The following is a 22612-nucleotide window of genomic DNA, read 5'->3' as shown; positions in this document are numbered from 1 at the left end:
CAGCTCGCCATGTGTGGGATTTCACGTGGAGCCAACAAGGGATCACAGCAGCTGTCCCAGCTGGAGGTGCACACAGAAAAATAGAGGTAAGGTATGAAATTTACAACAAATTCACCTAATGTTCACTTCCTAAAACCAATGTTCGTAAAGAATAATAATAATTAAACAAGGTAAGAACTCAGATCAATTTGTTTCAGTGCACTGCTTCCTTTGTGCTCTGCCCACTATCAACTTGTGTACAGTGAAGCCTCTGCCCTGACTTTTATCTTGCTTTATCTGCGACTTTGCATCATAGACGAGTCCGTCCTGTCTATCCTGTTCACACAAATCTCCGCACTCCCACAGACCCTGGCTCTGGATATGGATCTGAATATGAATTCGGATCTGGATGGCTGGCTGTCGTTGCTGGTTATGCAAATTCCGATTACGAAGCTTTATCGCCGCCAGAATCTCAGATCTCGGGTCCAGCAGCTGTCGCGCTGTCATCCTGTCAAGTTGAGAGCGAGCCAATAAAGATCTCTGTTTTGACAGTTTGCACGTTTATTGCGACGAGAATAACCCAAGTCCCAAGTTCTCCAAGCCTACCACCAGATGCCCAGGTCGCTGAATAGCTCCTCGGTGGTGGGCAGCTCAAAGTCCTCGTTCACCCACTCGGATCGCTTCTTGTTGTTTGGGTTCTTCTGATCGGTGGCTCCGTACTCCTTGCGATAGCCCACATCCTCGCGAAGATCCTCCTCGTCGTACTCCTCATCGTCTTCCACTGCCTCCAGGGAGCTGCTCATGTTGGTCTTTCGCTTCGGCGGAGCCAGTGGCAAGCCCTTCTCGCCCAGCATACGCTGCATGTTTCCGATTTCATCTACCTGCTGTGTCGGCGGTGGCTTCTCCTCCGTGGAAGATTCCTCCTTGCCCTTTTCGGGGTTAATTGCCATTGGGGAGGAGGCTAATCTCACAATCCTGTCGAAAAGTGTGGCAAAGTGTCGTCTAAAGCGGCTGTAATCAAAACTATCCCTGCTTCCAGCGTTGGCATCCAGCAATCCATGTGTGGATGAGGATTTCGAACGGGTAAGCGGCCCAAAATGATGCAGCATATCAATTCCGGGCGCCATCGACTCCTCCCAACTCTGTTGAAATTAAATTCAATATTATTATAATTTTTCACATTTAATTTTTAATCACTTGCCAGTTCAGTCCAGTCCTCGATAGGCACACTTAGCACTGAGCTTACCACATTGACTACACGTTCCTCCAGGTTCAAGGCATGAATAATCCATTTGGCTAATGCCACGGCGCAGTTCAGGTCGCAGCGCTGTCTGAAATCGATAAAAAATAATTAGACAGATTTACATCAGTACTTAGGCTGCAGGATACCGTGTAATGACTAGGGATACTCAAATTTACAAAAATAAGTTTATATGGTTACTAACATTCCAACTTGAAAATCGGGTTTGCATTGCTTCATAACTAATAAACCAATAAAACAATAAATTAAACATGTGTACCATCAAATGGATATACCCTATTATCCATTAGCATTTAATAGGTATAGGCATGACAATTATTTAAGCGGGCATGTGTGGAGGTGGCATGGTGAAAGTAAAAATATCCAAATGGGTGGTAACTAGCAATCGAGCACTCTGCGTCACCTACTTGCGTTCATCCCTCCTAATCTCCACCAGTTTATCACCCTCCAGGATAAGCTGGTCGTAGTTGGACTCGATTTTCATGGTGAGAGCCTCCTTGGGCTCACTCTCCGATTGCTCCTGCAATTGTCGCTGCAGGGTCTTAAACTGCTGCCACAGCTCCTCCAACTGGTCCTATGGATGAAACCAAGTGGATGTAAGGATATAAATTACACTACGAACCCACCGTTTGCTTCCTTATATTCTGCTGGGTTTCGTGGTGGACGTCGATCCGGTGAAGGATTGGCTGGGTGGGTAGAAAAGGAGCCGCCATGAGGCGTTCGACGCAGCGATTGAGTACTCCGCGCTTCGGCTTCTTCTTGTCCATTTTGATCAGGCCCGCTGAGCTGTCCAGCTGCAGAGTTCTCTCCACAATCCGCTCAAGGATCATGGCGAAGGTCTCCACATAGTCGGACTGTATGCGAAAGCGATTCGAGTTTTTGGCGGCCACAACGGTGATTACTTCACTCTGCTTCTCAAGTCCTGGACACAGTAGTTGCAGTCCCAGAGCATGCGTATCACTCTTCTCCTCCAGGAACTCCCCGAAAAATGTGGCCAGTTTGGGGCTCACATGCCGACTGGTGATGCTGTAGGTCAGCTTGATTCCAGCCGCCTTTTGCGGCTGACAAATGCGATAGAACATGGACAAAGGAAGGTTGGCGCTTTGCTGGATGACCCGTGGAATGCCCTACAAAGAATTGAAGATCTTTTATGTACTCTCTATTTACTATATACCAATACCTTTCACTCACCCTGGTACTTAAGAAGGAGGCCACCACTTCCACCTTGGTGCTATGAATATGTAGCAACTCCGCAGTGTAAAAGTCCAGCTTAAATTCCTTGCTTGTGCCTGCGGGTACATTAACAAAACTCAATGTGTCCTGACTGCAACGGACTCCATTTGGCGTCTGAAACACCAGCTGCAACTCGGCCAGCTCGGCCTTGATCTTGCAGCGCAGTATGCCCTTGGCCGAAGGCAATTCCTTGACAGCCACATCCGCTGGCACGTCCAAGAGGAGCGTGTCCAGATCATCGTTAGCCTCCTTCTCGATGGTGAAACTTAGTCGCACTTGATCCGCAGCCTGTTGGTTAAGCGCATCCATGTCTCGCACATCCACTGCTTCCTTGATCTCGTCCTCCAGCTTCTGGAGCTCCTTGTGGGCCTGGGCGAAGCTCAGTTCCTCCACGTTCAGGGGCTGCACCTGGAACTGGAAGGGATCGGCTCCAAGGTAGCCCACTTCGAGCTGACCCCTGGCGCCCAACGTAACGATTCCACCAGCTAGGTTTTGGACATTCGAGCGCTGTATGGCCACCGGAGCGGGCGATTGATTTGGCCACTGTGCTGCCCAAATGATGTTGGCCTCTTCGTACAGATGCAACTTGGAGGAGTCAGAAATGATGGCGCTGATTAGACGAGCTCCAGGTTCTAACAATGTAATTCCAGTTGAAGATAAAATTAGGTACGGAATAGTAGAAGATTCTCACCCCAGTAATAGCCAACCACAAAACTGGTAAAACATTTCGGAGCGTAGTCCAGCTTGAGCATAAAGTTGAACTTTCCATTGTCATCCAGCGAAATGAAGTTTCTTTCGCCCAGAATCATGATGTTGGAACAATTTCTGGGGTATACATTTCGTTAAATGGAAGTAAAGAAAACCTATTCCAAAATCCGATGCTTACTCCTTTACTTGCACCACCCGCATATCGACAATGCCTTCGCCGACGCCCTGCGACCAGGTGGGCTGATAGCTGCTCTTGGTGACCAGCGAGTGGGACAGATCCTGGTAGCTAAAGCATTGAAGGTCCCATGTGGCACTAAACCGAAAGAAGCTATCGGTTCTCTCGCAATAGGCCACCGGAGCGGGAAGAGCCCGGTGACCCGGGAATCGACACTCGTAGGATATTCCATCCTGCTCAAAGAAGGTCAGCGTGCCATCCAGATGCACGACACAGAAAAACTCCCGTCCTTTCACCTGTCCAAAATGACCTTGGCACAGTCCAAACGAGACGCGCTGGAACTTGTGCTCCGCCTGCACCTGCAAACGCAACTGGGCTCCGTGTTCCGCCAATCCACCGATAGCCAAAACATTGTAAATTACAATGGCGTTTGGCAGGAGAACTCCTAATTGATTGGCGTTCTCGTTGCGAACATTTCTGCGGATTAGGTGCAGATGTCGTAGGAACAGTTTGCTTCCAATTCTGATAAACTTACCCACTAAACTTGCCAGCATACAAACCTATTATTGGAGCCTCCATTTGGGTCTCCAAAAGGAGGTCGGTGGCATCGAAACCCCTGTTGTGTGGATAGTAGATACTCAGCTGGCCCGTCTGGGAACCCACAATAATGTAGTCCTTTTCCTGGGTCTCCAGGCCAAAGCGAGCGCACAGCAAGCTAGCCACGTCGTATTCCTCTCCAGGATCTGAACACTGGGCGGACCACCAGCTGCAGACATTGAACAGCGACATGTTGCAACTGACTGCTGGAACTACTCGACTCCAATTCTGAGTTGGTTCACGTTGTTGTGGTCGCAAGGAAAAACGTTGCCTTGGTAACCATTATATGCAATAAGGGTAGTCACATTTCAAAACTTTTAACTTTTTTTTACAATTTTCTTTATTTGCTTCCGATCATACAACTAAAAAGGACATTTAGTTATAGCTACATATTAGGGATGTTTATGTAGTATCTGATAGATCTGAATTAGATTTACGAATGTACATACTGCTCTACGGGAATAGGGGCTGATACCTTAGTTACCTACGATTTACATATTGAATTTAAAGCGGTTAGCCTACACACTAGGCACTCCTCCTTTTTTCTTAAAACTATTCTCGTAATATGAATAGATACAATGAAATTTTTCTTAAGCTAAGGTGCTATATCTAAGGATCAGTAAAATTAGTAATACGGCTTCCACACCTTGAGCTGTTTGAAGCGATCATCGTTGTAATCTTCAGCGTTTCACCTTGAGCTCACCATCCTCCAGAACAGTTAGATCGCTCATGGCTGCAAAACCAATCGACAGAAATTGAGATCAATTTAGCAATGACTGGCTGATTGACTGACTGACTGATTGAATGCATGAGGATCGGCGTGGGATGAGCTATTGAAATTTGTTCGATCTTGATATTCGAAAGGATCAGATTGATTGGCTTTTGACTGAGTTGTAGGTGTTTGATTTTGAGGTGCTTGTGGGATTTGAATCTGAGTTGGTGTGTTGTAGGTGGCGGTGGCGGTGGAGGTGATGCTCGTGATGCTCCGCCGCTGACGTGGTCTGGCGGCTTTACTCGAGCGTTATTCTTTCTCGCTGCGTATCAGGATCTTTTTCTGCACCAGCTTGCGTACCTGTTGCGTTGTGGGCTGCGATATGCCGCCCTGTTGTTGCTGCTGCTGCTGTTGCTGCTGCAAGCTGCCAACCGTGGGCAGCGTGGTGGTCGTCTGAGTGATGGTCATCACCTCTGCCGGTCCAGCGGTTGGTCCTGCAATACTTGTGTGCTGCTGCTGCTGTTGCTGCTGCACAACGGCAAGAAGATTGCCTCCTGCCGTGGTTTGCAGCCGAACAGGACTGGCGTTCTGCCGCTGATTATGCTGCAGTGCAGCTATCAGCGTCTGCTGCGTGGTCTGCCCTCCTGCACCACCAGAAGCGGCCACCTTCAGAGCACTGGCAATGCTCGGCCCAGCAACATGGGTGCGCAGATTTCCCGCAGCCAAAGCTTGAGCTGAGGCAGCTGAAACAACCTAAAGACAGATAACCTTGAATTAGTTGATTTACTCTAGGGATCGCTAAGACAATAAACCCACCTGAATGGTTTGACGCTGGTTGGCCTGTGAAGCCACCGACACGGGGATTACCCGTCCCACGCTCGTTTTACCCAACACCAGATTGGTGGTGGCTAACGTGCCCTGCTGACCACTTCGCATCACTTGTTGAATCTGCTGCACGGTCACCGAATTCGGCAGTGCCTTTGTGTTTTGAATGTGCAGCAATTGTGCCTGGACACTGTTTCCACCTCCAACCTTCTGCTGATGCTGCTGCTGTTGCTGCTGCGAAGCAACTGTGGGCAAGGTACCGCCGCCAGACACTGTGACTCCCTGCTGCTGTTGCTGGGGACCAGTTGTCGTTACTATATTAGTGGCCGTGGGCTGACCACTGGCGCTGACCAGCTGTGTCATCCGGCTGATCTTTCGCGGCATCGTCAGCTGCTGTTGCATTTGCAGATGGCGCATCTGATTGGGCATGGTTACCTTGATCTGGCTGCCAGGCTTGAGCTGTGGAAGTGTCATATTCACGCTTCCCGCTTGAACAGTCGGATTAGTAGCCGATACGGTGACTCCGCCTGCATTAACACTACTACCGCTTGCCGCCGCTGCCGTGGAAGCTTTAACCAGGGACGCTATCTGATGCTGAGTTACCTGCTGCGGTTGCCCGGCCACTGGGAGTTGACCTTGCTGCTGCTGCTGCTGTTGCTGCTGTCCAGTGGTGGTGGTAAAGAGTGCTCCAGAAGCCTGCTGCGCCTTTTGAGCGGCAAGAATATTATGACGCTTAACCAGTAACATATCCCCTGCTCCCGTTGTGGTGGTCGTTCCGTCAGCGGACACCACTTGGCGCTGCAGCTGCTGCTTTCCGGCCGCCATCTGCTTGATAAACTGCGTCCTGGCCTGTCCGTGCATTTGCACGCTGCTTACTACGTTGCCAGCCTGCACAGTAGTGGAGGTGCCCGGCATTCCCGACACGGCCACTTTTTGGCTTGTCACATGCGTGGCCATATTGCTAGCTTGGATTATGGTACCGCCTGCTTGCACCAGATTAGCAGTAGCTCCAGTAGCCCCAGCTGATCCGCTGGGCACGGCTTGTGTCGTTGTCTGCAGCACCTTCAAGCTGCGCTGGCGGTAGAGCTGTATATGTGCTCCTCCAGATTGCTGAGTTACCGGAATCACCGTCGTCTTCCCTCCCTGCTGCAATGCGCTCACCGGAATTCCCTTTGTGGTCACCAACTGTGTGGTCTGAGTGGCTGGAGATGTGGGAACAGCCGCCAAACGAAGCTGCGTCTGGAATTGCGAAGGACTCGCGCCTTGTCCTAAGTTCGGCATAGAGACAATAGACTGACCACCGGCTGTCGTTCGCTGTTGAAGGGTGTTTCCTGCAGCTGTCGAGACAATCCGCTGACCACGCAACATGGCCGTGTTCAAAGTGGTTACAGCCGTGGTCTGATGCTGCTGTTGTGGCTGATTGGCAGTGGTGGTCAGTACGGTGCCCACGGTGGGCAAAGTGCTAACGGAGACCACTTGTGGCAGCGATTGGGTCTGCACAATGCTGCCCAATTGGGGAGAGCTGTTAACGGGCAGCGTCTGTGACGAGATGGACACGATCTGGGCACCAGAGCCTATCTGGGGTTGCACTACCGACGGAAGTGTCTGTACTGGAGTGGTTAGGACTACACTCACACTGGACTGGCCACCAGAAGCGGCTGCAGACTGTTGGGCCAATTGTTGCAATTGGCCCGCGGTCAAGCTGGAGGAGGTGCCGACAATAGTCTTGACCAACTGTTGAGTATTGGATTGTCCACCTTGCCCGGGGTGCGTACGCAATTGCTGCTGCGGTTGGTGGAGCAGGATGGCAGTCTGTTGACCGGGCGAGACATTGGAACTGGTCAAGTGCTGGATCTGCAGCTGCTGCAACTGACCACCGGCAGCGGGCACCGCCACTGTTGTCGTGGTGCTGGGTTGCTGCTGCACGAGCTCCACGGTTTGCTGGACGGGCAGAGTCTGTTGAACGTTTGAAACAGTGGGAAGTTGTTGCTGCACAACCTGCTGCTGCTGCTGTTGCTGCTGTTGGACCTGCTGAACCACTTGTTGCTGCTGCTGTTGCTGCGGCGGCGGTGGTGGTGCAGGCTGCTGCTGCTGAGACTGCTGCTGCACTTGCTGAACCACTCCCACGCCAACCGGAGGCTGGGACATCTGCTGCCCCCGCTGCTTCTCCCGAATCTTATTTGCCTTCATTGCCGCAATGTTCTGTGGCGGCACCGGTTGATCATAGTTTTGGATGCCAAACTCCTGTAGCACCTCCATGTGCTTGGGATTCATCAGGCTCGGAGCACTAAACTGGCGTTTCGGCGGCGGTGCTTTCTTAAGGTAAGCAGTCTTAATGCTGTCGAAGCGGGACCGCATCGTCTTGTAAAACGAGGCGTTGTTATCGCTTACATACAGCTGGGTAGTTCGCAAATATCGCAGCGGACTCTTCAGGTACTCAGTGCGCAGAGTGGGCTTAAGCTTCTTCTGCTTCTTGGGACTCTCCACCACCTTGCCTTCCTCACGCGGCTGAATGTGCGTTTCGTACCTCCAGCGACACTGCCGCGCCGAACGGTAGGTTTTCGAACAGAAGTTGACCATCTCTGAGACGAGGTCCCAGTTGGGCGTTTGGCCCGGTGAGAGCAGCATAAGGCTGCAAGGTAATCCTTGCAGATTTACCAGGACGTGCAAAATGGCCATATCCTCGAAGACACACCATTCAGCCATGGCCTCAGGTTCAGTAAGAGGTTTAGTTGGAAGTTGTGGTTTAAGGCCTGGAATCGGCATATTAGGCTTAAAGCTTCCGCGGAATCGCTGGCTCTTCAGCTCCCGACGCAGTCGCGCCAGCTGTGGCGTTGGGCGATCGAAGAGCGATCTGGGTGGCACATAGTTATCCTCCCGACGCATCTTATTGGGCCGTCTGCTACCATCGTACCCAGCATCCGTGCGCGAGCGCTTGTGCTCCTTGCGTACGTAAACTGGCGGCAGATCCGTCTCCGCAATCGGTTCCAGCTCATACATGAACGACAGCGAATAGTCGATATAGATATCGTTATCGTTGTCTTGCGGCGGCGTGGGAGGACACCACATCTAATCAAGGAGGATCACAAATAATTAGCACTATAAACCAAGTTATATCGCACTACCACTTCAACTTACCGGCATCTGTTCCATGGTGTTGCGCGATATCCAGACCTGGACCAGATGGTAGCCAAGAAAGTTAAAGAAAAGAATAGACGGTTCCACATTATTTTCATAATATAGCAACTCTGTTTTGGTGTTGGCTTAGAAACTATTTTGCGATTCAACGTATTGCTTTTGATATTAGCTGACTTTAAAATTATCATACTGATGGCGTTGTAGCTTTCATTCCGAACCATTTTTATACTTTCGTACGGCGCTTAGGGGGTTAAACAATAAGTTGTAGACATGGGATGATTAATACTAATAGTGATAATTGGATACTAATTGCGACACCAAAACAGAATTCTACATTTTTTATAGAAAATAATATTGAACAATCTTTGGACGATATCCAAATATTCTTTTCCAACTACTTGGTTTCATGAGGACGGAAGATTTTTTTCTTTTCTTTGAGGCAACGCACGAAATTAGTCCGTAAATAAAAACCACAACGTCTTTTAGTTTTGTTTAATTTTTAGCTTTGTTTCTGTTTTTATACGTTTCGTTTTATCTTGTTACACAAACAATGGATTTTGATACTTTTTAAAGCATACGAAATGAGTTCTGTGTCTTATTGGTTAGTCAATCTATGCTCATAGTCTTTAGATTGTTAATGTTCCGTTTAAGTTAGAGTACAAAATAAATTATAGAATGCAAAAATGTTTAACAATTATCGTAGTATACCTATTCTCTTACGATCTAATGCAGTTTTTGGGAAAGGTGTTTGATCTGTGGTCTCGATTGGTTTTTTGACAAACATTATTTAACAACAACAATCGAGGATGTGGTAATTTAAAGTAAAATTTCCTATACGCATTATATAATCGTGCAATTTTATTTGACTTCCTGTTTACCTTCCCGCTTATTTTCACTTTTTAACGTATGACAAGTCGTCCATTTTTGTTCCCTGAAATTTGAGTTCACCCTCATCTTTCCCGAAGCGACAGGAATGGATACGCTTTAGCAGGAATGGATTCCTTTCCTACCACTTTTCTGGTTTATTTTAATTCTATGAATAATTAAGACATCTGATCCCTTTCTCCAAAGGAAGCCATTGGTTGCACAGACGAATGGCAAATAACACATTTGGTCAAGATGTTAGAGGTCAAGATGTTTGACCAAATGAAGTTTAATTTGTTATCCAGCGCCTAACTAACTTATCTCATACGATAGAAGGAAACTTGTTACAGTCTATAAATACTCATTTTGCATCAGTCGCCTGGCAGCAGTAACAGCCGGGGAAGGACCCGTCTCCCCACAGATAATTAGTCGCCCACTAAAACGCACACAGCACACACAGCTGATAATACTGACTGGGGTATGATAGTGAACATAATCACCTGGATGTTCCGCTCGAGGAGGCATTTCCTCCCGAAACACCACTGACTGCTGCTGATGAGCTTGCTGCCGTACCAGGTGTGGATCGAAGCATTACTCTGGGCGACTTCGATATCCAGCGGTGTAAGGTGCCGACATTGCTGTTAGATTTGTTATTAGTTTCTTCTTTCTTCGGCAGCTTTGGCTGAGCAATCTTTCGCCTTGGCTCGCTCTGAGACTCCTTTGGCGTGGACTCAGTCCTGGGTGTTTTTTTGAGGCTCCTACTGGCACTGCTTTTATTCAATGCGTTTGCTACGGGACTCATGTCCAGGGTCCACAGATTGATCTTTACTGTGCCGCGCGACCTTGTACGTGGCGTGTGGCCAACAGCCTCGCTCTCGTCACTCTTATCGGAATTCTGCGGCGGCTCTTTAGCCTCCGCCTTGGCATCGTGATGCTCATCCGTGTCTGATTCCTCGCTGACATTGTAGTAGATGGAGCTAGTCATTGTGGTGTCCTGCACCTGGTCGTGTGCATCCCAGCCATCCAAGCTTTCGGCTTCTTCGGGCTTACCATCTGGCGCTGTACCATAGGTGGAGCTGGACTTGACATCTTCCTCTGAATCTTCAGTATCCATATCAACCATCTCCTCTTCATCGACTTCTTCCTCGTCATCGCCTTCGTCATCATTTGTTTGCGATCCGGTTTGTATGGTCTCTTCGTCAAGTGACGCCAACTCTTCCTCCTCCTCCTCGTCGTCTACTGTGGCATTTGCTTCCTCGCCCTCGGTATCTTCTTCCGACTCCTGCTCTTCCTGCTCCTCTTCATCCTGTTCACTGTCATCATCCATATGTTTTAAAGGAGCAGCAATTGTAGCTCTTCTTTCCAGCAGTTTACTGCGTGTGGCGGCCGCTGCAACACTGTCTCTTCGCCCCCGTTTAGGAGGAGTTGTCTTTATACTGATGTTGGATGCAACATTCTGTTTCAGGGGCGTCTTCATCATCTTGCTCATAGCAATGTTGGCCGACTGTCTTTTGGGACGCTCCTCGACGATCAAAGAGGCATCCTCTAAAGTAGATGCAGCTGCAGATGCAGCCAGAGCTGTGCGTGTTGTCTTTCTAGTGGGCGGTGTTGGGGCGCTGGCCATATTGACTGCGCCCAGAGAGTGGAGACGGGTGTGCCGCCTAACTTGCGGTGCGGCGTCTGTTACCTTTCCCGTTGACTTCGTGCTGTTACTTTTGCCTCGGCTACTGCTACTGCCCCCCGCCCCCGTTCTCTTCCCCATGCCTATTCCTGACCCCACTGGTACAGTCTTATTCAGGCTGTTCTGGCTATTTCCTCGGGTCATTGCCGATTTACTGTTCTTGTTGTTGCTACCGGTGCTATGGCTGCTAACACTCCTGCTCAGCTTCTGAGCTGAATTTCTGCGATTTACCCTCACCAGTCGTCGCTTATTGGAATTGGAATCTGTTTTGGCATTAACCTGATTACTCGAATCCTTGCGACTGTAGGTAAGCATCTCCTCCGCTTCCGTTTCTTGCTTTAACAGCTCCTCCTCCTTGTGCATGGCCGCCAAGCGATTGGCCTCCCACTCGCGTTTCTGGGCCTCCAGTTCCGCTTCCGCGGCTCGCAATTGTTCCGCCGTCCATGCCGCTCCGGTTTCTTCCACAAAGCGCATGGCATATCGCTCTATCGGTGAGAGCTGAATAGAAATAAGATCGGGAAATATTTATATGTTCGATTTGAAGAAATTCTAAAGCACTACATTAAGCTAAAAATTGTAAGACTTTGAGTGATACAATCGTGGCGTGGATAATGTCGCCTCAACTATGTCTGAAAGCCTCGTACGAAAAGATGTATTGCTCTTGGCATCACTCACTTCATTGGATTCGATTAGAAAAACGAATTCAATGAGTTGCAAGCGATGCCGCAATAAAAACTAATTTGGCATTGTAAAAAGAACAGTATGATCGAAGATTTTTCAAATATTAGACTTTGAGTGATACAATCGTGGCGTGGGTTATTTCGCCTCAACTATGTCTGAAGGTCTATTTTCCAAAGGAAGATTTTTTCTGTGCCACACTCGCTTGACCGGAATCGCTTTAAATGCAAGGTTTCAGTATAAAATGCAAGGACGGCAACTATTTCTGAACTGATTGTAATACGAATATTTTAGCCAAAACCATCTAATTATCTGATTCCCTTATTGAACACTAGCTCACCTGTTTAACCAAGTTCTGCATCTCCAGATCGGCCTTGCTGAGTTCCACTTGAGGGCCTCCTTCCGCATTTGGATCTTCTGTTGAAATAGGAATGTTCTCGTCGAACTCGGCCAGATCAGCTGCCACCTCGGCTTTAGCCGTTTTCGTGGCCTGCACATCCTGCTCGTCCTCGGCGGCAGCCAACGCGTGCTCGAATGCGCGCAGTGACTGCTTCTCCGTCTCCACAACTGTCGACGGCGTATCCGAAATCGTTGTCGTAGCGACAATTCTATCCTTGTTTTCCGACTTCTCTTGGCTCGACTCGTCTTGCTCGCTCTGCTCCATTGTAAAGAGATCCTTGATGGTGGAACTCTTAAAGAACGTAGTTGTGAAGTTGCCACCCTCGATGGCCATGTCGCTGAGCATTCGCTTTTGGTTTGCCTTCTTGAGAATGTTAACCTCTATGGTTCTTTCGGAGACAAGTCGGTAGATATGTACATCTCGCGTTTGACCAATTCGATGGCATCGATCTTGGGCCTGCGCATCCATTGTAGGGTTCCAGTCTGAGTCGTAAAAGATCACAGTATCGGCACCCGTCAAATTGATGCCCACTCCACCAGACCGCGTGGAGAGGATAAAGCAGAAGATTCGTTTATCTCCATTAAACCGCTCCATAAGGATCTGCCGCTGTTCCACCCGCGTAGAGCCATCCAAACGCAGATAAATATGACCATGGTAGTTGAGAAAAGCTTCCAAAACATCCAACATCTTGGTCATCTGAGTGAATATCAATACCCGATGCCCGTTAACCTTTAGCTGACGCAGCAAACGATCCATGGTCTGCAACTTGCCACAGTCGTATTGAATGAGACGCGGATCTGGGAACTTAGTGGTCATTGCCGAAATAATTGGATGCAGCAACGCTAGCTTAGGCCGCAGGGCCTGATCCACAATGTTTTCAATCCTTCGTTCGTACTGCCAGTGTGTCGATGAGAGATTCTGTACATAACGACGGATCCGGGGCGCACAAACAGAAGGAACGTAGATCACAAAGTTGGCAAACAGTGGCTTTAGATCAGCGCATCTTTCTTCGAAGCTCTTCAGCAAGTGGTTTAGGGACCAACCATTCCGATGCGACATGGCAGTGCAGCAGTTGGCGTATCCACGCGTCTGCCAGGTTGATCGCTTTAGCGATCTGGTCGCCTGCATGCAACGCTGTATAGCTCTGCGACAATCTTCGCCGTATATGGGAGTGGCATCCGTTCGGCGACGATTTATCATTGCCATACGTTTGAGCGCTGCCAATCGCTGCTCCTTACGCATCTGAATCAGCTCCTGAACTTTGTAAGGATCCTCTGCTTCTGTTTCTTCCTCGGGCTCCGTCTTCCCATTGGCAATGCTTTGCTTTTGTGCTGTGCTTTTTACATGAGTGGCCAAATCTTTGACAATGGGATCCCTTATTAGTTGCTGGCCAGAAGTAGTTGATGCTGTAACTGTTGTTCTGGAGGTCGTCGTGGACGCCGAGGCTGTGGTTTTACTTGTTAGGGTAAGACGTGCTCCTGCTGATCCTGAATTTGTCGCCGGTGTGAGGTAGAAAAATGGTTTTCCGTCTTGCATCGTTTTTGCTACTTTAGCGGGCGTTGGAGCATTAATTTGCGAACGTGCACCCAGCAACTTGGAGTTGCTCAGCACGCTTAAGGCTCCAGTAGGAGAAGATGCTGTGGTCGAAGATGTTGTCACCACACTATTGATCACCACTGGTTTCAAAGCCATATTCACAGGGTTGATCGACGCACTGACCCTTTTCAGTACTCTTCCACTTGGTAGCAAATTGCGCATTGGCACAATCTTTGAACCCTCCAACCGCATGGCTGGACTGGCTCCTACCTTCACTGCATTCAATTTGATACGCTGCGCCAGTTCCGCGCTACGAACTCGGATATGAAAGCGGTATTTTCCATTAGGACAACGGGGAGCTGGCAATGGAGCTGTATCGATATCCTCGATCAGCTTGCGAGGCGGGGCGAGCAGGCGGGATTTGTGCGAGACGTAGGCGGTCATAGTTTGCTCCAAATGCAACAGCAAGAGATTTATCGTCTCTAGATTTATTTGCTGTAAGAATATACGTAAATTAGTCCAAATTTTAATTGGCTATAATCTAAGAAGTATTTTATTGGCTAAGCGAATCAGACAAATGCCTCGCAAATGCGAACATCCTAGGAAAAGTTTACGACTCTCTCCAAAATAGATTAAGTCCAACTATCAGTGACAGTTTAACATCATTTTCAAACAACAATCAGGAAAAAAATTGCCAATGAAGAAGGAAGAAATAAGACTCACCGTGAACGGATCATACTCCATTATATCGCAGACGAGTCGCGGAGTGTGGAATGTAATTCCATCCATTTGAAATGGCGAGATCGTAGGACGCGCTTCAAACATGTTCGGATGATTGCACACCTTTCGCAACTGCATCAGTACATTTATCACGCTTAACAAGTTGCCCGTTTGCAGAGTCTCACGAGTTCTGTAGAAAAAACATTAAATTATTAGTAATACATTTAACAGTAGTCAGCGAATCCAAACTTACTTGGAGCGGCTCATGAAGTCCTCATATAGATAGCGCTGGCGATTCGACAGGCGACACATTATCACATGCTCGTACTTCTTTGGCATCTGTTTTTCCACCTCCTTTTTAAGGCGTCGAAGTAGAAACGGACGAATCACCTGTACGGAAAAACAAAAGCCAAATTCTAATTACTGCGCATTTAGTTTGAAAATACGGATAACTTAAATAAGAGGGTCATGTTAGGGGCGTTTTCAATGTGAATAAATTGGTAAGAACTTAGCCACATGGATAAGACGCATCTCTTTGATCTGGCAAACTAACAAATTGTCATCACACGAAGCTAGTTTTAATGTGACACAGAGTGCATTTGCAAAAGTAGGAACAAAACATGAACATTTTACTTATAGATCTACTGTTCACAATGTAAACGGATTAGAGTTAAAGGAACTAAAATCACTTGCTATTGTGAGGATTGATCTTGCACACATCTACGATTTTCAAGAGCATTTATCAGGCTGGCAAGAAAACGCTTTTAGGTGCAATAAAAATAATTTATCAAAAATAGTGTAAAATGCGATTTCAATGTAATCACCCTGATACGGCGTTAAATACATGGATAATACGCAGCTCTTTAATATTGCAAACTAACAAATTGTCTTCACATGTAGTTAAGTTCAATGTGACACAGAGTGCATTTGCTTAAGATTTCCTCTGAGGAGTATGTTCACAATGTAAATGGATTCGAGTTATAGGAACTAAAATCACTTGCTATTGTGATGATTGATTTCGCACACATCTACGATTTCCAAGAGCAGTTAACGGGCTTGCAAGGAAACGCTTTTAGGTGCACCGGGAATAATTTATTTTTGTTAGTGTAAAATGCGATTTCAATGCAATCAACCTTTTACGGCACTAATTGCACGGATAAGTCTCATCTCTTTCCTATAGCAAACTAACAAATTGTTTTCACATGTAGTTAAATTCGATGTGACACAGAGTGCATTTGCAGTGTAAGTCGTATAATGGATGTTTACAATCGGAACAGAATGAAGTTATATAGAAACTGAATCCCAAATTATTGTAGAGATTGCTATTGCACACATCTACGATTTTCAAGAGCATTTATCAGGCTAACAAGAAAACGCTTTTAGGTGCTGATCATCTCAAAAAAAAAAAAAGAAAAAGAAAATAAAATATTTTTTTCCTTATGATATGCTTACCTTGTGCAAACGCGTAATCAAAGTCTCGTTGTACTCCATGTTGCCCTCAATCATGCCAGTCATTGGGTTCGAGAACCATTCCTTAAACTCGCGGTGTGAAGAGAACACATATGGCATAAGAAAGTGCATCAGGGACCACAGCTCCATCAGATCGTTCTGCAGTGGTGTTCCAGTTAATAGCAGACGCCTGTAGAAAGTTAAGAGTACTTTATAAACTCATTCGCGTAAAGGCATATTTGTTATTTGTCTCGAAACAAGGCCACAAGCATTCTAGGGCTAGATTAGCATGCTCTGGTTTAGTATGCGGCATTATAGCGAATTTACTTTTAGCACCCAAGCGTAGTCGCCATGCTAGTTTAGCAATCGCATGATTACTGATTTTGGTGCTGGTTGGCAAGCTTAGCAGCATATGCAATCATTACTCACCTCTCTGTGGAAAAGTTAAGTAGCAGCTGCCAGCGCTGGGACTTGAAGTTCTTAATGTTCTGCGCTTCATCCAGGATGAGATACTTCCACTTTTTGCGGCGGAAGCTTTGTTGATCTTGCACCACCAGCTTGTAGGACGTGATACACACATGAAAGGCATTTGGCTTGGTCCAACCTACTCGTTTTAGCTTGCGCTCCTTCTGGGAGCCGTAGTAGGTGAGTATTTTAAAGCCGGGGCACCATTTCTTGAACTCCATTTCCCAATTGAGCATCACAGACGAAGGCACCACAATGAGATGAGGTCCCCAGTTGCCCTTTGCGCAGGCAAGGTGGGCCAATAGCGCAATGGTCTGGATGGTCTTGCCCAGACCCATCTCGTCGGCCAAGATGCCGTTTAACTTGCGCTCATTCATTGTGACCAGCCAATCGAGCCCGATGTGCTGGTACTCACGCAAGGAGTGCTTAAGCAGGAAGGGCACTGGAGTAACCACATTGGTTGAGGACAAGGTATTACCCTTGGGCTGGAGGCTCTCGGCCAGGGCGGCAGCATCGTTCAACATATCATCCTTGTTGCCGCTTGCCCCAGCCGTGCTTCCGCTGCCAGCAGCACCACTTGTTGCGTCAGCTTCTGCCAAAAGACTCTTGAGACCCTCCTCCTGTTCATCCTGTTCCTCCATATCCGTATCAGTTTTAACAGTAGAGAGATCTTCTTCATCCTCGGTGGCCCCATCTTCGCTTTCTTCGGTGGAATCAACAGCCGTCGAATCATCATCAGAGTCCAGCTCAGGATCACGTGGCGCTAGCTTTCGTCGCTTGGGGCTAGGAGGTTGTTCATCTACTCTTTCCGACTTGTATTTCGCCAACAACTGCTCCACTGAAAGATCATTGTCTGCCTCCAGTTCATCGATCTCCTTTTTGTGGTCTATCTCCTGCTCGGCTTCTTCCTGCTTGCTGATGGTATTTTCGTCATCATCGCTGGCTTCCTTCGCCTCGAACTCACTATCATCACTGTCATCAGGCGTTTCGGTCTTTATCGCCGAGCTCTGCTCCTCTTTCAAAAGCTTATCACGATTTTCCAGATAGCCAGGTGGTAGGTCATTAAGGAAGTCATCAAAGTCCATCTCAGATTCCTTAGCTAGCGCCTTTACCTCCTCTTTCACATCGGCTGCATCTTCTTCGGCCTTGGCGATAGTCTCCTCATCATCTTCGGAACCAGACTCAGGGCGGAAGTCATCTGTAAAGTGGATGATGTTTTCATTAGCAATTGTTTCACGCAAGAAGTACACATGGAACATATGCGCATTAGCATCAGGCAAATGCCTCGCAAGTGCGACCATCCCAAGGTAACATCGAAGTGTTCAAGAATAGACCACAACAACGTTTCAGTTTGTAGTTTATCATCAAGTGCTCAGTTCTGGTAATCGACTCATACAATATGTTAAGGTATAACTCACCATCGGACTCCCGTTTCGGCGATGTTAGACGGCTGGAATTAAGACTGGGCGTATCCGCCACACTCTTGTTCATTCCCTCGACCAATTGTTGCGAGAACTTCTCTGTCTGGTCTACAATAAAGCTGAGGTGTTGGTCTAAAGCCTGCTTGCGTTTTTCCTCGATCTTAGTTTGGTGCTTGTACTCGACCAGCTTCTCAACATTCGACCAAAAGCTCTTCACCTCGCGTGCAATGAAGGAAGCTACACGCTTTAGCTGCAGCTCTTGGGCCTTTTCCGCACGCTGGGCAGCGGTGGCCTTGTCCTGGAAATACTTCTGCACCATCTTGGCACACTTCTTGGCCGCGTTTTTCTTCCACTTTCGTTCCTGTGCAAAATCTGCCGCCAGCCAGACCATCTCCTCGAGGAGATAGTCCCAATGCGCCTTGGGGCGGCTGGGCTCCTGTAGCTTGGGCAGGCGCCGCTCAGTCCATAATCCCTCTCTCTGTAGTTCCGATATACGCTGCATCACGTACACCTCTTGCTTGGCCTTAAAAGAGAACTCCTGCGCCGCACTGTTGGGCGTTCCGGAACCACCGCCCAAGGCAGGGCTGAGCAGACTGCCAGAAGTTGGTGTGCCAGGCGTGAGTCCTCCACTGCCGCCCAGAGCGGCCGGGCCATTGCCCGTGTAGAGCGGTGTGGGTGTGAGGCTCCCTCCGCCTCCAGATGCCGCAGCGGATCCGCTTGCGACATTGTTCTGACCTTGGGGACGACGAAGCGCCGTAGACCCGGCGGATGTATTGCAGGGCAACAAAGGGGTGCCACCTTAGAAAATAAGTCAAAAAGGGATAGATTAGAAAAGATATCATTTACTCAAGGGATGCGGAAAAAGGTCAACTCATGGCATGCTGGAAAGTGCATCAAGTACAAAAGAGCTACTAGGAAAGCAATAGTGAATGAATGAAATAGAAGAGTTAGAATAAGAATCATTTGCGAATCGGTTGCTAAACGAAAGATGTGGGAAATGCATGCAAACTTAGTCTTAATGTGAGGCCCGAATTCAATGCGGCATCTGGGCTGAAGATAGTTGCCGCATGGATAAGCGAAGCTCCCCCTTATTCTAGCAAGCTTACAAATTGTCATCACATGAGGCTGGATATATCGATGTGACACAGAGTGCGCTTGCCCGTGTAGATATTAATATATAAATGAGCCCAGCTTTAATTGGATCTGATTCTATCACGGATCTGGATCACTTGCAACTGCGACGATTGCTCTGGCACACATCTACGATTTTCAAGAGCACTTAACGGGCTGGCAAGAAAACGCTTTTAGGTGCGTCCGCCGAGATCACTTGTAGTCAGCGTTATGGATATCTGCCACCAAGAATGGCCGTATCACTTGCAACTGAGCTTCGCTCTGGCACACATCTACGATTTTCAAGAGCATTTAACGAGCCGACGAGAAAACGCTTTTAGGTGCGACATAAAAGTAGTCTAGGACTAATGATATTTTAAGTGGATGAATGAGGGGATGACAATGAGAGCCCAATCGGTGTGGTAAGTCCTATAGTTCGGCGCGATCTCTAGTTTACTAAGTATGCTTAAGTTTGCTAACTTGCTTACAAATCAACGCAATCAATAAAACGATACATTCATCAATTATTTATCAATTCAAACTGAAATTATTAAGCAGATTTACCAATCCAAACTAAGGGCAAAAACACCAATTCTAGAAAACAATTTACAAATTGAAAATATAATCTTTATGCACATCAATCAATGCACTACTTTGCTTGAGAAATGATAAAATGCTTTAATGGTTAAGACACAATCTGGTTTAAGTAAGAATTTAAATGAAAACAAAACGAATTTTAGCTGTGAAAGATTTTTGATATTTTTTGTTTGTTGTTTGCGAACGATAAGCACCTGGCACCAAAGGTACAGAAGGATTTCCTACGGCAGCAGGAGGAGCGGGTATTTGACCGAAGACCATACCGTGACGACCTCCTAAAGGTCTACCGGGTATGTGACCTATATTATAACGATACAATTATGGTGAGTTGAGTGTGTGCGTTATAGGAGAATGTAGGCAGCATTAATGTGGGAACAGAAATCGGAAAAATAAATAAAGTGTAAATAATAAATAGCAGGTACGTGATAGTTGGTTATGTAGTTATGCTTATGTTTTAGTAGGTGTGTGTGTTTGGTAAACTAACAAAATAATCTTGGCATTTTGCGAGTTTAGTTTGCTTTTGTTGGAATATGTATTAGTAATGCACAATAGTTGGCGGCCACAATATAATATCGGTATAACATTATAAGTTTTTAGTGCAGGACGTGCGTTGGCAGTTGGCGTTGTTTTAGTATCACTTTCGGAATTACAGGAGATGGTATGCAGTGGTCTAGATTTTGCATCGATTTTACAATTTAGATTTGGCGTAAATATGGGAGGACAAACATAACAATTTTAAACAACAAAAAATACAATTTTGTTTGATCGAAACGAACACAACAGAAACACAAAAGTCTTCGTAACAATGAGAGGTCAAAGGGGTCGACTGGGAACAAGATGAGTTTACCTTGTTGCGTTAGCTGGACGACGGCAGCCGGAAGCTTGGTGGAAATGGCCACTGGTGTGGCTCCAACAGCTGGGATTTTGATTTCCGCTTCCACTGCCAGTACATTACCACTAGCCGCCTCGGCCGAAGTGGCAGGTGTGTTGGTTACGGCGCCACTTGTAGCTGTTCCTGGAACTGTGGTACTTGAGTTGCTGTCTGTTGCTGCGGGCGTTGAGTCTGTGAAGCTGCCAATCTTGCTTGGAACTTGAGATTGCGTATTCTAAAGGAACAACGATATCTTAATTAGTACAATACCAAAGAACCTCAACATAAAATTAATAGATAAGTGTTATCAGACAAATGCCTCGCAGCTGCGAACATCCCTTTTAAAAGCCAGAATCAATCAAAAATAGATCGATTTAGGCACTCAGTATGATGTTAACATCATATATAATGCTATTTTTTGTGTTACTTTTTAAAAACTATGTTCTTACCGTTTTCACAGTACTATTGCTGATATTGCCATCCAATGGCGCTGCTTTTGTCGCTCCAGTACTGATGCCACTGACTAGTGAGGACTCCACTGAGTCTGTCTGTTGGGTGGTATATTTCTGATTCTGTGCCGCAGCTGCTGCTGCTGATGTGCTCGGCTTATCTTCGTGTATCAGCTGATCTATACGATTCGCATTGCTATAGCTGATGAACTGCGGGGTTGGTGTCTTCTTGCGCCACGCGGGGTAGTCCATCATACTGCCGCCGTTTTGTAGGTAAAAGTATTCGGACACATTTTCAAGATGCCTTTTTACAAAAAAATTTGTTATTTATGTGTATTTCGTTGCAAAGTAGTAGTAACTTACCTTTCTTTAAGATTACGCAAGATCTGCAATTTCTGCTGGAGTATGCGCTTCTTGAGGGCATTCAAGTCCTGCAGGGCCGTAGAAGAAAGCCCACCGACCTCGCTGCTGGAGGCCACCGACGCTGGTAGCAGGGAGCTTACAATGTTGCTGCTCTCGGCTGGTCCAACAATGCTGGCGGCGCTCGCCCTGTCCTCGTTGTCGTCCAAACGCTGACGCTTGGCCTGCGGCGGCAAAACAGAGGCTTCTATTGTGCTGGAGGAAACGGAGGTGGATACGTTGGAGTGGGCGGGTGCTGCTGCTGCTGCCGTTGCCTCTGCCGTTTGCTGTTGTTGTTGCGGCAAGGGCGACAGCGGCACAGGCAGCTGCGCACTGGCCAGTTGCTTCTGTTGTTTGCTACTGCTGCTGGCGATTCCCTTCACTTGGGTCGCTATATGTTGGTGATGGCGGGTGGCCGGCAAGGCTGCTCCTACTGATCCTGCTGCTCGTACTGTTGTGCTCGTGGAATTGGCGGGTGCAACTGAAATTTCCGTTGAATGTGGAGTTACGCGGTCTGGCACAGCAGGAGGGGCCGGGCTGAGCCCTTCATGCCCCCCTCCTGCTGAATTACCTTCATTCATGTTTGAGACATCTGCAATAAAAAAAAAGAACAAGAAAAAAGGGGGAGTGAGTTCCCAGTATTATTTTGAAATGACAGCGGATGGCGGGAAAAAGAAAACGTGGCCTCGCACGTGTGCTGATGCTGCAGCCCTGGCCAAACCGCAGAACTCATTAATTTGACAGACATAAAATTATAATTTTACCGCTGCGTAATATCCATTATCAAACATGACGGGACAAAAGCCTATAATCATCTTAAAAAAAAAAGAACGCTTATCACACAGAATGCACCCCTCGAAATCAAGAAAAATGCAACCCTGCGTCTTGGTTTTTTCCATTCGGCACACATACGCTTGCTTTCCCGATTTCCGCAAGGGAAATGTGAAAAACCGATAATCTGTGCACAATATTTTCCATTGTATGCATGGTTTTTAAATTTTCAACAGATTTTAACGCTCAAAATAAGCACTACACACATAGATGAACACTGGGGGTTCTGGGAGCCGGTTGCGAGAGGGAGATGACTATAGGTAGCGACATGGCGGCGTCGCTTTGTCAATTTTCGGCGCGGCAGACATTTTTTTTCACTATTCGTACCTCAGACGGGGAGAATTTTAATCACAAGATTTCACCATCTCTGCAAGGCATCCGTGCATGAAAATGGTGCCAACGCGTCGTGGAGAATGTGCTGCACTCGATGGTCTGCAATTTTGCACATTTATTATATTTAATAAATTTTCCAGCGGTCCGCGAGCACGTTTGCTCGTGTTGAATTTCGAGTAC

General features: G+C 47.3%; 2 protein-coding genes and 12 non-coding genes across 17 annotated transcripts; all 14 read right to left on the bottom strand.

Moving 5' to 3' along the window:
• Positions 1–518: 518 nt before the first annotated feature.
• Positions 519–4177, bottom strand: LOC6735556 (protein PTHB1). Its single transcript, XM_016168674.3, has 8 exons — positions 3892–4177; positions 3360–3833; positions 3165–3298; positions 2432–3105; positions 1867–2367; positions 1648–1814; positions 1181–1310; positions 519–1121 (listed from the first exon to the last, which is right to left on the bottom strand). The coding sequence occupies exons 1-8, from the start codon at positions 4143–4145 to the stop codon at positions 582–584; spliced, it is 2874 nt and encodes a 957-aa protein (XP_016028896.1). The 5' UTR covers positions 4146–4177; the 3' UTR covers positions 519–581.
• A 91-nt stretch (positions 4178–4268) lies between these two features.
• On the bottom strand, positions 4269–22593 carry LOC6735537 (helicase domino). 4 transcript variants are annotated; one of them, XM_039291405.2, is made up of 16 exons: positions 22427–22593; positions 21233–21860; positions 20870–21173; positions 20397–20655; positions 19744–19848; positions 17840–18640; positions 16386–17619; positions 15960–16146; positions 14761–14897; positions 14511–14697; positions 12192–14282; positions 11453–11671; positions 8629–8664; positions 5482–8559; positions 5026–5418; positions 4269–4686 (listed from the first exon to the last, which is right to left on the bottom strand). In XM_039291405.2, the coding sequence occupies exons 2-16, from the start codon at positions 21847–21849 to the stop codon at positions 4681–4683; spliced, it is 9654 nt and encodes a 3217-aa protein (XP_039147339.1). In that variant the 5' UTR covers positions 21850–21860; positions 22427–22593; the 3' UTR covers positions 4269–4680. The 4 variants fall into 4 exon arrangements, with proteins under 4 accessions (XP_039147339.1, XP_039147337.1, XP_016028894.2 ...); XM_039291403.2 differs by having other exon boundaries at positions 4269–5418; XM_016168672.3 differs by lacking the exon at positions 19744–19848 and having other exon boundaries at positions 4269–5418.
• LOC120284527 lies at positions 14350–14459 on the bottom strand. The gene has a single exon (XR_005543805.1). It is a non-coding gene; the product is annotated as a small nucleolar RNA Me28S-Am2589 (small nucleolar RNA).
• Positions 14974–15111, bottom strand: LOC120284536. Its single transcript, XR_005543814.1, has one exon. It is a non-coding gene; the product is annotated as a small nucleolar RNA psi18S-841/snoR66 (small nucleolar RNA).
• Positions 15150–15280, bottom strand: LOC120284539. The gene has a single exon (XR_005543817.1). It is a non-coding gene; the product is annotated as a small nucleolar RNA psi28S-3316 (small nucleolar RNA).
• On the bottom strand, positions 15301–15439 carry LOC120284538. Its single transcript, XR_005543816.1, has one exon. It is a non-coding gene; the product is annotated as a small nucleolar RNA psi18S-841/snoR66 (small nucleolar RNA).
• On the bottom strand, positions 15458–15588 carry LOC120284540. The gene has a single exon (XR_005543818.1). It is a non-coding gene; the product is annotated as a small nucleolar RNA psi28S-3316 (small nucleolar RNA).
• LOC120284537 lies at positions 15609–15747 on the bottom strand. The gene has a single exon (XR_005543815.1). It is a non-coding gene; the product is annotated as a small nucleolar RNA psi18S-841/snoR66 (small nucleolar RNA).
• Positions 15764–15895, bottom strand: LOC120284544. The gene has a single exon (XR_005543822.1). It is a non-coding gene; the product is annotated as a small nucleolar RNA psi28S-3316 (small nucleolar RNA).
• On the bottom strand, positions 17687–17795 carry LOC120284528. The gene has a single exon (XR_005543806.1). It is a non-coding gene; the product is annotated as a small nucleolar RNA Me28S-Am2589 (small nucleolar RNA).
• Positions 18858–19002, bottom strand: LOC120284535. Its single transcript, XR_005543813.1, has one exon. It is a non-coding gene; the product is annotated as a small nucleolar RNA psi18S-841/snoR66 (small nucleolar RNA).
• LOC120284541 lies at positions 19022–19155 on the bottom strand. Its single transcript, XR_005543819.1, has one exon. It is a non-coding gene; the product is annotated as a small nucleolar RNA psi28S-3316 (small nucleolar RNA).
• Positions 19168–19298, bottom strand: LOC120284543. The gene has a single exon (XR_005543821.1). It is a non-coding gene; the product is annotated as a small nucleolar RNA psi28S-3316 (small nucleolar RNA).
• Positions 20721–20829, bottom strand: LOC120284529. The gene has a single exon (XR_005543807.1). It is a non-coding gene; the product is annotated as a small nucleolar RNA Me28S-Am2589 (small nucleolar RNA).
• Positions 22594–22612: the final 19 nt, after the last annotated feature.

Source organism: Drosophila simulans, chromosome 2R, assembly GCF_016746395.2.
Source record: "Drosophila simulans strain w501 chromosome 2R, Prin_Dsim_3.1, whole genome shotgun sequence".
Classification (NCBI taxonomy): Eukaryota; Metazoa; Arthropoda; class Insecta; order Diptera; family Drosophilidae; genus Drosophila; species Drosophila simulans.
The sequence above is the reverse complement of the archived record's forward strand: the minus strand, read 5'-3'. Positions and strand labels throughout refer to the sequence as shown.